Below are 18423 nucleotides of genomic sequence, written 5' to 3'. Positions count from 1 at the left end.
TTGGTCAGGTTTGTCCTCCCTCTGGCCAGATGGGGAGGGTTCCGAAAAGGGGAAGGTGGTTGAGCCAAAGATCTCAGGTGCTGGCTGGGGCAGTTCTGGCTGCAGAGGAAGGGGACAAAAGCCTAGTTGTGAACAGTCTCTCTTCCCTCCTCTCTCCCTTTCCCTCCTCTTATAAAAGGTGAAAAATTCAAGAGACAAACAGACCAAAAAACCTCTTGGCTCTTTTTCTCCTCCCTCCCTCCCCTCTCCTCCCTCTTTTCTTCCTTTCTTCCCTCCTTCTCTCCTTCCCTTCCTCTCCCCCATCCTTCCCTCCATTCTTTCCCTCCTTTCCTTCTTTCTTTTCCTTTTTTTTTTCTTTCCAACCTCAGACGACATCCATTGAGAGGGGGCATATTAATAGCCAAGAGTGTTGACATTGAAGCTGCCAAGTAGTTCCAAGAGGAACCTGCTGCCTCGATGTCCTGTTTCCCCTGAGTCTGGGTGTGAGGCCTCTGGATAGGTGGAGAGATGAAGGGGTCACAGTCGCCCTAGAACTTCCCGGATGAGAAGACTTCCCCGAATTTTGAAAAAAAATGGTCCAGTATTGTAATGTCTTTGTGGAGGTGGGCCTCCATCCCTACCCTAGCAAATGCCCACTAAGAAAGTCCAGGTCCAGCAGGGTGGGATAGCGGAAGCCCAGTTCGGGCGAAGTATTTGGGAACTGTTGCATTCCTCCTCCAAGACTTCCTACTCCGGGAGAGGAGGTGGAGGTGGAGGGGAGGGACGGCTCCATCCTTTTACCCCTTTCCAGACGAGTCCCGGAATCCTCTAGGGGTAGGAGAAAAAGGGGAAGGAGAAGGAAAGGTGAGGTGGAAGAAGAGCATCCTCGCTCCGAGGGGAGCAAAAAGCAGGGGGTGGAAAAACTCACTCCCCACGCAGCTCCGGGACCAATGAAGCTCGGTGCCAGAGGGGCGCTTAGAGCTTAGAGGGGAAGGGAGGATTGGAGGGAGGAGGCCACGAGAGAAACAAAGGGAATGCTAGGAGAGATGAATGCACACTGGTACACACACACAGACACACACAGACACACACACACACACACACACACGGGCCAAAAGGGGGGGGGGAAAAAGTCGGGGTGATGAGATTCTAGCCGGGGAAGCCAGGATACTGGGGTTTCCGCAGCTCCAGGCCTCTTGCCTGTGAGGTCCCCGTAGGGTCCCCCTAGCCCTGGTCCCTCGTTTTAGCTCACGGGCTCTTGCTCTGGCCGTCGGGTTCTCTACCCTCCCACTTCCCAGGACTCCGCCTCCTCCTCTCTCTCTTCTCGCTCTTTATCTCGCCCCCCCCACCTTCTCAGGGGTGGTGGTGGTGATGATGGTGATGGGGTGCGCCAGACAAGACCCTATGGAAAGGCCTCCAGAATAGCCGAGCAAGAAGCCTCATCCCAGACAGTCAGCCCTTCCCAGGGGGTGGGGGGCCGCAGGGTCCCAGGGGAGGGGGTGGGGCGGGGGAGGGAATTGCGGCGTCGTGACTGTGCCCGCCCCCCTGCACCCTCCGGGGTGGGCGCCCCTGGCGACAGCCGCGATCGCCACACCCTCGGCCCGGCCCTGGCCCCGCCCCCGCCCGGGGAGGCGTGTGCTGCTGCTGCTGCTTCGAGAGAGAAGGAGGAGAGAGAGAGAAAGAGAAAAAGAGAGAGCGAGAAAGAGAGGGAGAGGGAGAGAGAAAGAGAGAAAGAGAAGAGAGAGAGAGAGAAAGAGAGAAAGAGAGAGAGAGAAAGAGAGAGAGAGAGAGAAAGAGAAAGATTGAGATTTTAGGGAAGAAATTCGGACTTAACAAGTGAGCGCTGCTGTCTAGGATTTTCTTCCTTTCCCTTGACTCCCTCCCCCTCTTTTTGCCCCTCTCCCTATGTGTGGCTCTCCAGTTTCCTCCCAGGCGTCTCTGGGAACGCAGATCTCTGGAGGCACCTGGACTCCTGGGTCCTTCCAGGGTCTCATCATCCTCTCCCTCAGCCGTGAAGATTCCCGGGCTCCTTAGCCTCTTCCCTCAGTCCCTTCCACCCCCGTCGATCTGAGAAGGTGCTCGCTGGATCTGTTTTGGCCCCTCCACCTCCTCCCCCCCCCCCCACCTGAGCGCTCCTCCCTTTTCTCCTGGATTTCTCTCTACCATCCATCCTTGTTGGCTTTTGGCTTGGCAAACTAGGGAGACCCTTTCCCTCCTCATCCTCGGCTTGGGAACGGTGAGTATCCTTGCATTCTTTTTCCCTCCTCTCTTTCCCTTCCTTCCCCTCGGGGGAGAGGGGAGGAGAACAGAGTTTCTGTTTAAAAACAAGACATGGATGCAGGGCGGGGGAGGGGGCTACCAGGAGCTGCCAGAAGGGCATGAATGGAAGGCGGTTAAAAATAACCCTGGGAGGTGGGAGAAGGGAGGTGCAGAGGATGCTGTTTGCTCCCTTGCCAACAGTTGTTATTTTCCCGATCGCGGGGAAGGGGCTTCTCGTCCCGGGTTCCTGGGCTTAGGCATAAACCTGTATCCGGAGGCGACTGTTCCATTAAAGATGTCGTTTCCCCAGCGGAGGGGTAGGGGGGGGCGGGGGTTCGCTTTAGCAGAGGCTGCCTGCCTCATCCCCGAGTCTGGTCTGCTGTTCCTTTGGGGAACAGCTGGTGAGCGGGTTTCGTTTGCTTGCTTGCTTCTCCCAGCTCTGAATTTGCATGTATTTTTATCAGCATATGATGAGCACACACTTAGGGACTATATAAATGGCGCGTGTGTGTTGGGGTGCTTATTTTTCACTGTGTGTTGGCTTTCGGATGTGCACACATCTCACACACACACACACACACACACACACACACACACACACACACACCATCAGAGGGAGTGGGTCCGGGTACCATCCCGGACCTTGGGGGGCAAATTAGAAATAAGACAAATTATATCCCTGGAGGCGGTGATGGGGGTGGGAGGATAGAGAAATAGGAGGAGTCTAAAGGGTGTATGTGGTGATGGGGGGAGAAGAAATTGAGCATAATTCTATTAGTCTTATGACCTTATGTCAATAAATCAGCCAACAAACATTTATTAAACACCTACTGTGCACTCTCAGTATCTATGGGAATTCAGAGATAAAAAGGGATAGCAAAGAGCTTCCTTAGGTAGGTCCCTACTGAGAAGCCCTGGGGAGTAAATTTGAATCAGCCTAGAGCACCCTGGGGAAGGGTTGACCTAGTCAGGCTGGTTAGGTGGGAGGGAACTCTTTAAAGAAAAGGGACAGTGAGGTAACTGGAGACCAATGACAGGGAAGGGAGATGTTTGAACAGAGGGAGAGGGGATTGAAAGTGACTCCCACTCTCCTATCCCCCCACACCTCCTAAATCAGTTCAGAGAGTGGGAGTAGGGGACAAGTGGATGTAAAGGAGATGGCCTAGCCTGTTACTGAGAGTCCTGCCTCCCGAATGGCTAAAGGTCAGGAGAAATAAGAGATTACACGGAGAAAGTTGTGGTTATATACTTTATCTCTATACACAGGGGTTCAATTTACTGATATATTTGACTAAGCATTGGGAAGTGGGGATAGAGAGATCTGAAATCCCACAGACACCCACAAATCAGCAACAAGAAACTAAAACAAAAAACAAACAAACTACCTTGTGCAGATTTGACCTGAACTGATCATAAGGAGTCTTCTTTTATAAATTTTCTATTGTGAAAATAAACCCAGAGATGTATTGCATTTGGACATTTGGACTTCCTCTAGCATGCACAAATAATTTCTTGAGGACATAGAAAAAGATAATGTAAGACACTTTGAGAGATGTAGTCTCTCAGTTCTGTTGCCTGGGAAACCTCCAAATGGGGACTTCCTCGTCTTCCCAAGAAAAGCTTCCTTATTTGGGGAGAGGTATATGGTCCCCAGTTTCCACCCTGGGCTTCCATGTCCTTAATGCTTTCTAGGGCCTTCAGGGCTGACACACTTCAGGAAGGAGCAGCAGGTGGTCAAGAGATAGATTCTCTCAAGGATTCCTGAAAAACCTTTTTTCTTTTGGTCTCATGGATCTGGACGCATCTAGTAACAACAGAAGTGGAAAATGATATAAAAAACGGTCCGTGAATTATCTCTTTAATCATCCCCCAATTCCAAAGTCACTTCTTGAATTCTATTGCATCATAAAGAGAAAATAGGGAGGGAAATAGGAGGTTTGGTGCTTTATTTGGTGAATACATGGATTTGAGGAGCCAGGAGGGGGGGACACAAGATAAAGACTTTTTGGAAGTCCAGAGGGAAACTCAGTGACAGTGGAATGCAGACTGGATCTTGGAGAAAGGTGTATTCTTTGGTAAAGAGAAGGTTGGAATGAAATGTAGATGCTGAGAAAAGCAAAGAAAGAAGATTTGTGGGGATGGGGAGATGAGGGACATGAGTGGGAGAATAACTAGGGAAGGCTAAAAAGGGATAGACAAGAATCAAGAGACTATATTGTGGAGTGGTTAGAATGCTGGATCTAGAATCGACTTTCATCTCAGAAGCAATCATTGTCACCCAGTAAAATACCTTAACCTCTCTGGAACTAAATTTTCTCATCTGTAAAATGAGGGGGTTAGCGTTGATAACTCCAAAGTCTCTTCCAGTTCTAAATCTGTGATTCTCTAAGCTCCTATGTAGGAATTGTGCCAGGAATCGTAAAAACAAACTTGGAGAAAAAGGAAAGGAAAGAGCTGGATTATTAGGAACTGTGATTTTCAAGTATGCCTAGAGACCAATGGAGAGCAGAAGCATAATCAGGCTACTCCTGTGTTGGGATATCTCTAAATCTTTAAATTATGGAAGGATGGGAAATGGGTGAGGATGAAGCTTATTTAAGATCTGTAAGACTGTAACGGTGTTATATTTTTAAAAAGGCAAAAGAAATGGGGAGCAGCAAAAAACAAATCCTCAAGAAATAAAGGATCAATAATAATGAGAATTTAGAATCAGGGCTGTTGGATCATCAGAAGACCTGAGTTCTCCTCCTACCCAGGCAACTGACCTTGAACCCAGAGTCTTTCCCTCTGAGTCTCAGTTTCCTCATCTGTAAATAAAACCTGGAAGATCTCCAAGGACCTTCCTAGTTCTCACAGCCTACGGTTCTGTGGTTCTCTTATTTGGAATAGGTGAAAGCAAAGACTTGGGTTGAGAATCATGTGGGTATAGAGTAGAGGAAAGAACAGACTAAAAGGTGCAAAGAAAACAGACTGAGTAATGGGGTAATTGGGTCAGAAAACAGACTAAAGTGGGATCAAGAAAGAAAAAAAACAAGTGAGAAAAGAATAAGGGAACAGATTATAATACACTTTTAGCAAATGCATGGCTTTTGACTGTTCTTTCCAGCCTCTTTTCTTTCACTTAGGCCACTTAGGATGAGAGCTTGGAATCCTGGAGATCCAGTGAGCCTCCAGTAGAAACTCATTTAGATATTCACATGGAGATCCAAGAAGAGTTGGTGGCTGATATTTTTATTAGGAAAATGACAGTTTTTTCCTCTTCTCCCCCTCCCTTCCCCCATCCCATTTGTTTCTTCTCTTCAGGTCAAGTGCAACTTCTACATGGTCTTAGCCAAAGAGTGACTCATCTCCACCTCCCTGTCTTCTATGGAGACCTCAGAGTTGAGTCTGACATTGCAGTGGCCTCTTGTACCCTCTGTTGCTCCTAAAGCCTTTGCCTCTGCCCATCCTTTGCCCCTGGGCTTGAGACTTTGTTGACGGACTGATGTGTGGGGGACTTCAAAGTCCTGAGTTTAAGAAAATTGCTGAGCTTGAGAAGCAATGGCAGGACCTACATCACCACACCTGATGTGGGTTAAGCCCTCACCTGAAGGCAGATGTTAAAATTAGAGACATCTTGTTTTTTTATTTGAGTTTGATAGACCAAGTGCTGGACAATTTCCATGGCAGGAGAAGAGAAGGCATTTTCCTGGCGCCATTGCTGGCTGACTGATGCTTGCTCCTTCTGAACCTCAAGACTTCCTCATAGACTGGCTCCCAAACCTTTTCTGTGTTTGGAGTTCCCAGGAATAAAGAGATGCTTGGGAAACCCCAGCTTTTCTGACTTAGACTGGAAAGTGCTGCGGTTGGATTCTCCCCGACCAAGGTCAGTGGCCAACGTGGAAACCATGCGAGGCAAGAAATTAGGGAGCAGATAGGGTGGAAAATGAAAAGTTGGACTGGAGTTATCATTGTTCTTTCAAGAAATCCATCTAAGCAACCAGACCTTCCCTGATCTGGTGAAGGGACAGGAACAATCCATTTTCTTAGCACCCTTCTTCTCCTAGGTTCGGCCCTCACATCCACCCGGCACCATGGAGGTTGCAATGGTAAGTGCCGAGAGCTCGGGGTGCAACAGTCACATGCCTTATGGATACGCCGCTCAGGCCCGGGCCAGGGAGAGGGAGCGCCTAGCGCATTCTAGGGCCGCTGCTGCCGCGGCAGTGGCCGCGGCCACAGCCGCAGTGGAAGGCAGCGGGGGCTCAGGAGGAGGTAGCGGCTCTCATCACCACCATCAGAATCGGGGGGCCTGCTCTTCCCATGACCCACAGAGCAGCCGGAGCAGCAGAAGGCGGCGGCGGCAGCAGCGGGCTTCGGAGAAGAAGAAAATCCATCATCGCCAAAGCAGCTTTCCTCATTGCTCGGACCTCATGCCTAGTGGTTCGGAAGAAAAAATCCTGAGGGAGCTGAGTGAGGAAGAGGAGGAGGAGGAAGAGGAGGAGGAAGAGGAAGAAGATGGGAGGTTTTATTATAGCGAGGATGACCATGGGGATGAATGTTCCTACACAGACCTGCTGCCTCAGGATGATGGGGGTGGGGGTGGCTACAGTTCTGTTCGCTATAGTGACTGCTGCGAGAGGGTGGTCATCAACGTATCGGGCCTACGCTTCGAGACCCAAATGAAAACCCTAGCCCAGTTTCCAGAGACCCTACTGGGAGATCCTGAGAAAAGGACTCAGTATTTTGACCCTTTACGTAATGAGTATTTTTTTGACCGGAATCGGCCCAGTTTCGATGCCATCTTGTATTACTACCAGTCAGGGGGGCGTCTGAAGAGACCAGTCAACGTTCCTTTTGACATCTTCACGGAAGAAGTGAAGTTCTACCAGCTGGGAGAGGAGGCCCTCCTCAAATTTCGGGAAGACGAGGGCTTTGTAAGGGAGGAGGAAGACAAGGCTTTGCCTGAAAATGAGTTCAAGAAACAGATCTGGCTGCTCTTCGAATACCCGGAAAGTTCCAGTCCGGCAAGGGGCATCGCCATAGTCTCGGTCCTGGTCATCTTGATCTCCATCGTCATCTTTTGCCTGGAGACTCTGCCAGAGTTCCGGGACGACAAGGAGCTCATCATGGCCATGAGTGCTGGGGGGCGGGGCCTGTTGCCCAATGACACCATGTCTTCACACCTGGAGAACTCCGGACACACGATCTTCAATGATCCCTTTTTCATAGTGGAGACGGTCTGCATCATCTGGTTCTCCTTCGAGTTTGTGGTCCGCTGCTTTGCCTGCCCGAGCCAAGCCCTGTTCTTCAAGAACATCATGAACATCATTGACATTGTTTCCATTTTGCCTTACTTCATCACCCTGGGCACCGATCTGGCCCAGCAACAAGGGGGTGGCAATGGTCAACAGCAGCAGGCCATGTCCTTTGCCATCCTGAGGATCATTCGCCTGGTCCGGGTGTTCCGGATCTTCAAGCTCTCCAGACACTCCAAGGGCCTTCAGATCCTGGGCCACACCCTCAGGGCCAGCATGCGGGAACTGGGCCTTCTGATCTTTTTCCTCTTCATCGGGGTCATCCTGTTTTCCAGTGCTGTGTACTTTGCCGAAGCAGATGAGCCTACTACGCATTTCCAAAGCATCCCGGATGCCTTTTGGTGGGCTGTGGTGACCATGACAACTGTGGGCTATGGGGACATGAAGCCCATCACAGTGGGGGGCAAGATAGTGGGGTCCCTGTGTGCCATTGCAGGTGTGTTAACCATTGCTTTGCCAGTGCCAGTGATTGTTTCCAACTTTAACTATTTCTACCACAGAGAGACTGAAAACGAAGAGCAGACGCAGATGACCCAGAACGCGGTCAGCTGCCCGTATCTCCCCTCTAACTTGCTGAAGAAATTCCGGAGTTCAACTTCTTCTTCCTTCGGAGACAAGTCTGAGTATCTGGAGATGGAAGAAGGAGTGAAGGAGTCTCTTTGTGCAAAAGAGGAAAAATGTCAGGGGAAGGGGGACGACAGTGAAACAGAAAAAAAAAACTGCACCAATGCCAAGACTGTGGAGACTGACGTGTGATGCTTACCCCCTTCCCAAGTTTCCAAATCTATTTATGCATAGAGAGTGCAGTGAAGAAGTTGAAATATGCAAACGAGTCTAATGCATACAGTAGTACACCATTTATTGGTTAAATGAGACCTACTTATAACTAAACTTGTATCACATATCAAGCAGATGATATACCTTGTAGAAGGGGTTGGGGGCTAAACGAAAGCAAATTAATCTTTATATTTTTATTAGAATGCAAGAGTTTTGCACATCGGTTGGAAGAAATGATTAAAAAAAAAGCCAAGATCATTTGACAGGAAGTGTGTGTATGTATGTGTGTATGTGTGAGTGTGTGTGTATGTGCATGTGTGCCTGTGATGTCAACATTGCTAGTAATTACTTAATGATAGCAGAAAAAAAAGTTGGCATTGGAAGTATTTACTATGTAAGAATGAATACAGTCAAATGGTCATTTACCAATGCTTTCATAGAATCTCTCAGAAATCATTGGATTCCATAGTGGTTGTTTTTCCAAAAATTTATATGAATTGCTGTGTAGACTTAAAGAAGTAAATTGTCTAACAGAATAGAGGCCATGGTTTTATCCTGGATTTATCAGAGTTTATTTTTAACTGGAAATTAACTTAAAAAAAAAACAGGCTGTATGTGCCCACAGAAATCAATTATTTTTATTATTAATTTTGGAAAAGCATCGGTGGCAGGTGTTGATAATGATCCTGAAGGACATGAAGTTGGAGGAAATGTACCGAGGTTGGGACCATAAAATAAAGGAACTGGAATGTTTTTTTTGCACTACTTTTATGCTGGAGATCGATCGAATGAGATTTCAAACTGTGAATGTTTACTAATGTTACAGTTCAATGACAATCATTGGAAGAATGATTTCTGGGTCTTATTTGATTGTTCTCCGTTTTTCTTTGTGTGAGACTGTTAGCCACACAGATAACAGCGTATTGATTCCATCCTCTTTTAAAAGTATAAATAACTGTGATCTGGAAAAAGAATTGTGAAGTAAAAACTCGCAATCAAGCCTTTTGAAATTGGTCTGTTACAGTGATCTTCTGAAAACTAGACTATTTTGAACATACTTCTTTAAAAATATTAAGCTTAGGATAATCTAACTGAAGTTAAAAATGCCCTGTTAAAATTCTTCAACAAATGAAAAGCCCAGCAACTGCAGCCGATGGTTCTTAAGACATGACTAGTAAACAGGCTGCATAAATATTACATTTTCCCATAAGTACAGAGAAAAGACAATATAATTCAGGGGAAAGATTGTGGGATTTAGTGTTGGGGGAGCTCGATTTGAAGCTATCACTTCTCTGTATGACCCAAATCTCTTGTGTCTCTAAGCCTTAGTTTTGTAAAATTTGTAAAATAAGGGGGTTGGACAAGAAAATCAAATCTCTATTTTCTTCTCTAGCCATGTGTCTATGAGTGCAGGCCACACTGATATTCCTTTTGTTCATCCATTAAGGAATTTATGGACCTAGAGTTTATTTTCACCAGTCATCTGAAAGCCCCTCACCTTCTTTTTCTATCCCAAGGGAAGCCCCTTTTACATTACATTCAGAATCTCACATCGAAGTAAAACTAAAATGAAGAGGCCACCCTGTGTTGTGATATTTCCAGCATGAGAATTAATTAATCAGTGCCTATCTGTACTTGTCTAGGTGTCATTGAGACAGAGTCAGCAAAGTATAATGGATAGATAGAGTAGCTGGAGCCAGGGAGATCGGAGTTTGAATCTTGCTTCAGATATTCACCAGCTTTTTTTTTTTTTTTTCATCCTCAGTTTCCTCATCTGTGAAATGGAGATAATAATAACACCTACCTCACAGGTTGTTGTGAGGATCAAATGAAATAATGTCAGCTAAGTACCTGAAAACCTTAAAGTGTTATAGAAATGTTAATTATTGTTGTCTTTAATAATAATAATTAAGAGTGAGCTGATCAGTACTATCCTACCTTGCAGCTTAAAGGATTATTGAAGTATAAATTAGAAAACTTAGTGGGAAAAATAAGAGACACAAAGAATTCTTTATTCTCCTTTAACCCTTTAACCTTGTTTTGGTTTATAGAGATACTCAGCCTTGAATAGGATCCACGTAGACTATGTTTGCATAGGGTCATCTTCTACCAAAAATGAACTTTAAGAATATGGGTAATTTGGAAGGCAGTCAGATTGAATTCATTTTTAAATGCTGTTGGACACTGTTAAAATTGGCTTCCAAAGTTCTAGCTAGACAGTAATCCATCATCAGTGAAGAAGTCTAAAAATGCTAGACCAAGGGACTAAAACTCCATTGCTCCTTCTTGTTATGTTGCTGAGTAGTGTTAGACAAATGGTGAAAAGGCAAGGAAGCAGGAAAACTAATCTGACAATAGGCAGCTGGGTGACTTTGGGCAAATCACTAAATCCTGTTTTTAGTTCATTTGTCATTAAAATAAGATGATCTGCTATAGTTGCCTCCCTGGGTCTATGTGAGGATCTTGTGAGAAAATGCTTTGGAAAGCATTGAATGCTCCCCAAACCTAGGTATTATCCTGCTTAGTCTTTCTCATCCCTGGCAATTCAAAGTGACCATGGGGATTAATAATTCCTGGACCTTATGTCACTTTGTGATGCCCAGGTGATTTCTTCAGACGTTCTATGCTCCTTAACAAAAGCTGATTGTATGTGAACACAAGATAGTTTTATTGGTGATTTGTCCCTGGGATTTCTCCTGGGGAGAATTCCAAGAGTGATACAGAGTATGAAAAGAGGGCCCTGAAGAAATGTCTTTGGTTAGGGAAAGTACTTCTAAGTGAACACCAGGCTGGGTCAGATCATCTCCAGATACTTTCCTGGTTTTTCCACAAAAGATACTTCCTTAGCATTCTTTTCTCCCAGTGACTCATCTACTCAGTTTGGAATGGCAAACAATAACTCAGAATTACTGGTGTTTCTTTCTAGAGGGCAGAAAAGTCTATCCTGGATCTCTGAGTTGACTGTCATTAGGGGATTGCTAAATTAAAAATAATCTGGCTTCCTCTTGAATTTTATACTTGACATAGCCTAGGTTTTTGATGAATACATGCTGTTAGATTGGTTCCAAAGTGGGCAAGAGAATTTTGGCATCAATAAACAGCATTTTAGGGCAGCCCTCACTGATCACCTTTCAGGCTGACATTGTTCAGAAAGTATTTGGCTTGCAGTCCAAAGATCCAGGTTTGAGGTATGACCTCAATGCTTACTAACTATATAATTGCGCTTCTCTAAGCTTCAGTTTCCTTATTTGTAAAATGGGAATAAAGGAGATAAATGCGAACTTGTAGTGAGCAAAGTCCTAGGTAATAAATAATATTACAGGTATATGTGGCTTCAAGATTTGTAAAACATTTAATTCAATAACAGGTAACTGACTAAGCATTTTACATTTATGATCTCTTTTATTCCTTACCACAACTCTTTTTGAGGTGGGTTCTATTATGACCATATTCTCTAAATAAGAAAACTGAGGCTCGGAGAAGTTCTATGATTTCCCAAAATCAAATGCCAAGAAGCACAAATCCAGTGTTCCACCCACAGCATTACACTCCATTGTGTTTACCTATGTAGATATGTGTACATACTACCCAAGTATAATATATACACATATATGCATTCTATGTATATGTGACCCAGTCCTGAACGTTGCAATTCACTTGTTGTACATACTACCTCTGTGTAATATGTACACAAATACGTATTGTATGTGTGCGTTTGTGTATGTGACCCACTATTATGGAACATTGTAATTCACTTGGCCTGATCGATTTAGCTTCAAGGGATTTGTTGAATCTCAGAGCTAGGAGGGAGAAACCTCAGAGGTCATTTGGTTTAAAGCTTTCCTAGAACATAATTCCATGATGACAAGATGCACTTCTGTTATCTGTTATTAGGCTAGGACAATATGGAGCATCTCATGACTTTCCTAGAAAGATGACAGGGAAACAAATCCATTTTCACAAATTTGGACTTTGGTATTTTGCTATTCTTTCAGTTAATTTCAAAACTATAACATATTTTGTTAATGAGTAGAGTTATAGTCTGGATTGCTCTATAGAAAGAGATTGGACTTATGATTTTACTTGTAAAGTGAACTTCCAAATGAGGAAATCCCTCCACCAGTGCAGGTGGTTTTCTTTCTCTATAATGTGTAATTTTAAACATTTGCCAGAGGAGACATTGAATGATCTCTCAAGGGTCATTCAGGCTATATATATAGCTTGGGTGGGGCTTGAACCTTAGTTTTCTTGGCTCTAAGGTTATCTCTTTATCCACTGTGCCACTCAAACTCTCATTCCCTTGAAGGTCACCACAATCATAATAGCCAGTGTTTATATAAGATTCTGAAGTTTGCAAAGTACTCTGTATGTTGTCTTTTTTGATCATCACATTAACCATATGTGGTACTATTATCTCATTTTACAGATGAGGATGTTGAGAGCTTGAGTGATTGACCCAGGGTCATACACATATATACTTGGGGACATCCCGTGGCTGACATATTGTCCTCTCTTATCACTAAAAAAAGGAAACAGCCATACTTAGTAATTGGGTCAGGGGAGACAGGGATTAAAACATTCCTCTAGGTCTTTAAAATCACTATGAAAGAAAAACATTATTGTGTAGTGAAAAAAATCTTTATACTGGGGAGTCAGGAGACCAATTCTAGCTTAGGCTAAATCATTTACTAGCTGGGTGACCTTGGACAAATCACATGCCTCTTTTGGGGCTTATGGGTAAGTTGACAGAATTAGATTAGAAGATCTCTAAAATTCCTTATAGTCTAGCATATTGTACAAATCGGCGGCTTAGCAAATGAATGTTTGCTAGTAAATTTTTTTTTTTTTTATTTGAGCCTTATTCCCCTAATACACATGAAATCATGCATGAAGTTTCACAGAAAAAACAGAACAAAAACCCAGCTGCCATGTGGCAAATCAGAACTCAAGGAGAGGTCTTCTCACCTCTGAAACCTTAGCATCTTGCCAATGATCAATAATCATTCATTCCAGTCAAGTCACATAAGCTAGTCATGGAAAAGGAATAGAGCTCTGGATCTGGAAGAAATCTCACTAATTAGTTAATTTGACTCCTTCATTTTACAGATGAAGAAATGGGGTCAGGGGAAGTGAAATGACTTGCCCAACTAGGAAGTATTGGGATGTTTTCAAAATTCCCCAAAGTTGGAATATTGGATTGATTTTTGTAGTTGGAAAATTACAGTATCACCAACAAGAACTTTTTATGGTAATAACATGATTCATTTCTATACTTTAAGGTTTTCTAAGCACTTTCTTCACAATAATCCTGGGGTAGGAAGTACAGATATCCTTGTCCTAGTAGAGTGTAAGCTTCCTGAGGGATGTGACATTTTGGGGAATAACATTTGTCTTTATATCTTCTTAAGTAGAACCTTGTATAAGGAGATCTCTTTGATTGGATTGAATTTGAACTCCATTTTTTGAAATGAGGAAACTAAGTTTGAATTGGTTATGATTTAACTAGCTGATAGTCTCACAGTTAATGAATGTTTCATATGGGATTTAAGTGGAGTTTCAGTAATTTCCCAGTCATCTTTTTTTCTTCTACCAGACCACAGTGACCCTGTATATCTTACTATTATTCTAGGAACATAGATGGAGGGCTGAAAGAGAAGGCCATCAAGACCTACTCATTTTATAGACAAAGATGAGAAAAGAAACCAAAGTCCAGGGAAAGAAAGTCAATTTAGCACAGTCCTTCAGGTAATAAATATTTGAGGCAGAATTTGAACCTGGGTCTTCTGATCCCAATACCAGTCCTCTTTGTCTATTCACTTGCTCACTATTGCCCTAGAATCAGGGAGTGAAGGAAGCAAGGGGTTCCTTCAATTGTTAGTTCATACAATAAAGAAATGGATTTTGGTCTAGAAGATATGAGGATATCTTTATGGCCAGTAAACTATTGGCAGGTCTTTTGAGAAGAGAATGCAATTAATACAATTGCATGTTTTATTTTTGTTTTATAGAAATGGTGATAGTTGGTTAAGGGAGCCTGAGGATAACTTTTATTGATGTGGTAAGGTCTAGTCTGGAAACATCATGTTCTCAACTCTCTTTAATGTCTAGATACTAGCATTGTTTTGGCAAAATATGTCCAACCTTCTCATTGAGGTCTTTTAAACATGGAAATGCCAATTTCCACGCCCAACATTTTTCTTTAAACTTATATTGGTAGAGAAAACAGAGTTGGATAAAAGAATGGATGAGAAAAATAGATGCCACAGGATTTCCTTTTGGTTGGAGGCAACTTTTTAGGTTGGGGGAGTTCTTTTAAAAAATTATTATCCTAGATTCATCAATAGCAGCTCATTGTCCAGAAGAATCTGAAATATCTATATAGGAGTTTTGTTTTTCTAGAGTCTGGAGATTGGTCCTTTCCTCAGTGAAGTGAGAGTTGTCTTTCTTGATTCCATGTACGTGTGTGTGTGTGTGCACGCGTGTTCTGTGGCCATTGCAGAGTGTAATCTCCTTTTTAAATATTTTTTATATCAATACAGTTTGTAATGAATACAGGAGGTCATTCGGGACCAGAAGGCCTGCAACAGGGGATTTGCTAGACATAAATGTCATTCAGAGTAAAAAATACATCAAGAGACACTTGGTGGAAACAAAAAGTACCTCTTGGTTTTTCTGCCAAAAAAGAAACACCTGCTTACTGTAGAAGGGAGGTTTTGTTTCTGGACCCCCTTAACCTTGGCCCGTTAAATGACAAATCGTGTCTTCCGGTTCAGGGTCTGTTGAAAATGAGAGTGAGTCAGTTGGATAGAGACTGCACTGTGCTGGAGATGAAAGAAAACCTTCCGAGAAGTGGGAATACTTATATCTAATTGTGAACTGAGAATAAGGACAGTGAATGATATTCCCTTAAAAGCAATGACTGTGTTTCTAAATAAATATACCAGGCCCTCTGGGCAAGACAGTGTGTTGCATTTAAAATTGCATTTAATCTCTCCTGAATCTTTGTTTCCTCATCTGTGAAATGAGGGGATTGGGCTCAAAGATCTAAAAAAGGTCTCTTTCATCTCTTAATCTATTGTCCTAAATCTCTCCAGATTTGTTTGGGTACCACAGAGAAGTTGAGCTAGGACATGGGATAGTTTAGGACTATAGACTCAAAGAAAGCAAAATTTTTCCAAAAATTGCAGTCTTAATACTCATAATGTGAAATTTGACCAAAAGTATTTAAATATTCACAGTAACATCAAGCTTTTGCATCTTCTTGGAAAGATCTGGGTATGACTTTACCATGAACTTTAATTAAACAGATCTGAGTTTCTGCTTTCCTAAGCTTATTTCAGAGGAGCTATTGGAACCCAGATAAAATGACCCTATCCCTTTGAAGATTTTAGCACAAGCAAACTACAAGTAGAGTCAATTCTCACTTATAAATTTACTCATGTTGTGTGAATTTATGGTCAGATTTTAATTCTAATTTTAATTCTTTCCTTTCTTGTGCCTCTCTCACCCTCCATCAACTCTCCCTCTCTCTATCCCACTTCTGAGTCTTCTCTTTCCATTGTCTAGGCAGTTCAGATAATAAAAATTAATTTAAAACTAGCCAACCTCCATGGCCCCTGCCCCTCAAGAAATCATCTAAAGCAAAATGAATGCCTTTTCTGTATTAGATCCATAGAGAGTATGTGGTAGTCATTGATGTCATGGTATCTTTCCATAAGCTTGGATGGTTAAGAGTTGAAGATCAAAAGGAGAAGGGGCAAGGGAAACATTTCAAAAAGAAAATAAAAAATTATCATTTTCTGTGAAAATGTTTGTAATGGTACACCATTTGGGAAAGTAGTTTTAATAGGAATTACATGGATGCCTGATAAAGATTAAAATTTATTATTGCTAATGGAATTTTTAAAAATTTTGTTTTTTAGTGTCTGAAATCTGGTGGACACACAGCTCACAATATCTGCCTATTCTGAAATCATAGTGCATTTATTCTGCATTTATATTTACAGACAGCTCACCTGAATTGAATAGAATGAATGATCTATATTAATAAATGGCAGTGTAGTGTGCTTGAAGGGAGACAGAGTTTGGATCAGAAAGTCTTTGTTTGAATCCAGATCTGCTAGTTGGTAGCTAAGATTTAATTTTCCCTGCACTTTCTTCCAAATTCCTTTTTGGTTCTAATTTTTAATACTCAGAGGCCACTTGTGGTGACAATTTTTCATGTTCTAAAGTCCTTTCCAGTTTTGACATTCTATGTTCTCAATTTCTTTTGAACTTTAAAATTCAGTGCTCTGAGCTCCCTTCCCTCTCCAGCATTCTTTCTGTGATCCTTTTCTGCTCTATCATTGTGCTATAGAGTCTAAGATTCCTTCCAGTTTTAGTATTCTAAAATATCAGGTTCTTTTCTAATTTGACATTTTAATTCTAATTCCCATCTAGGTCTAACATGGTTCCTATGTTCTATATTTCTATAAGGTCCATTTCAGCCCTTGTATTCTATGTTCCTAGGTCCTTTTCAGCTTTAATATTCTGTATTACAAGGTCCAAGATCTCTTCTAACTCTAACATTTGTAATTTTAGGTGACTGTTCAACTGTGTTTAAATGGTAAAATTAATTTTATGCATAGACAGCTACAAAATATTGGTTATTTTATTGAATCATGCCCTTTTGTCTTCTTCTTACTCCAATCTCCTTTCCTATGTACTACAAGATAGCACTTGCTCATAAACTTAATCTGCCAATAGATTTGTCATGTATAGAATATATATCTCGATCTTGAATGTTTCCCTTCTTGTTCTCATAGCAACTCAGTTTTTTCTTTTTAAATTTTGTTCTATTAATGAACAAAACCTATTTTATCTCCCCATTTCCCCCTTCCCCCACAAGAAAAAAAAAAAACAAACCTCATTACAAATATACATAGTTAAGCAAAACAAATTCTTGCATTGCTCTTGTCTAAAAACATCTTTCCACCCAAATCTTGAGTACGAAGCTTTTCTGTAAGAAGGTGCTCAGGTAGCATGTTTCATTATCAGTCCTCTGGAATTATGGTCATTGGTTATATTGTTCAGAGTGCTTAAATCTCTGGTCTTATACAGTGTTGTTATTGTATAAATTGTTCTGGTATTTTTCATTTCCCTATGCATCAATTCATACCACCTTCTCAGGTTTCTCTGAACCCTTACCTTTTATGATTTTTCTTATAATATAATAGTATTCTATTCAATTCATTTCCATCTTTTGCTCAGATTATTTGAAAATCTTTAACATTTAAATTTATTATTTATTGATTTTAAACCTTTTTTCTTTTAAAATTTTGAGTTTCACATTATCTCCTTTCCTCAGAAAGCAACCAATATGTCAATTTTATAAAATAATGCAAAACATATTTCCATATTAAACATATTTTTTAAAAGCAAGAAAATTAAAGAAAGAGGAAATTATATTTCAATTTGCATTCAGAGTTCACCAGTTCTCTTTCTGGAGGTGCATAATGTATTTTTTCCATCATGACTCCTCTGGATTTTTCTTAGATCATTTTATTACTCAGAGTAACTAAATCCTTCACAGCTGATCATCATTAAAACATTGTTTTTATTGTGCACAATGATCTCTCAATTCTCACTTCACTTTGCATCAATTCACATTGATCTTGCCATGTTTTTTTTTTCCTGAAACCTACCCTCCTCATAATTTCTTAGCACAATAATACCCAAATACCACAAGTTATCCAACATTTGCCAATTGATGAACATCCCCTTGATTTCCAATTCTTTCCACCACAAAAAGAGATGGTATAAATATTTTAGGTCCTTTTCCTTTTTATTTGATCTCCTTGGATACAGACCTAGTAATAGTACTGCTGAATCAAAGGATATACACAGTTTTATAACCCTTTGGGCATACTTCCAGCTTGTTCTCCAGAGTAGTTGGACCAGTTTACTACTCTACATAGAACATCAATATATATGTTTTCTTCTCATCCCCTATAGCATTTGTTGTTTTTGCTAGTGGTACCTCAAAGTGATTTAATTTGCTTTTCTCTACTCACTAGTGATCTAGAGCTTTTTTCATATAACAATAAATAGCTTTTATTTCTTCTAAAAATTGCCT

At 41.9% G+C, this 18423-nt stretch overlaps 1 protein-coding gene across 1 annotated transcript; it reads left to right on the top strand.

Moving 5' to 3' along the window:
* The first annotated feature begins 1754 nt into the window (after window positions 1-1754).
* On the top strand, window positions 1755-9319 carry KCNA4 (potassium voltage-gated channel subfamily A member 4). Its single transcript, XM_051964919.1, has 2 exons — window positions 1755-2215; window positions 5542-9319. Exon 2 carries the CDS (start codon window positions 6312-6314, stop codon window positions 8286-8288), a length of 1977 nt encoding a protein of 658 aa, XP_051820879.1. The 5' UTR covers window positions 1755-2215; window positions 5542-6311; the 3' UTR covers window positions 8289-9319.
* The last annotated feature ends 9104 nt before the right edge of the window (window positions 9320-18423 follow it).

Source organism: Antechinus flavipes, chromosome 6 (genome assembly GCF_016432865.1).
Source record: "Antechinus flavipes isolate AdamAnt ecotype Samford, QLD, Australia chromosome 6, AdamAnt_v2, whole genome shotgun sequence".
In the NCBI taxonomy this organism is placed as follows: Eukaryota; Metazoa; Chordata; class Mammalia; order Dasyuromorphia; family Dasyuridae; genus Antechinus; species Antechinus flavipes.
The sequence above is the reverse complement of the archived record's forward strand: the minus strand, read 5'-3'. Positions and strand labels throughout refer to the sequence as shown.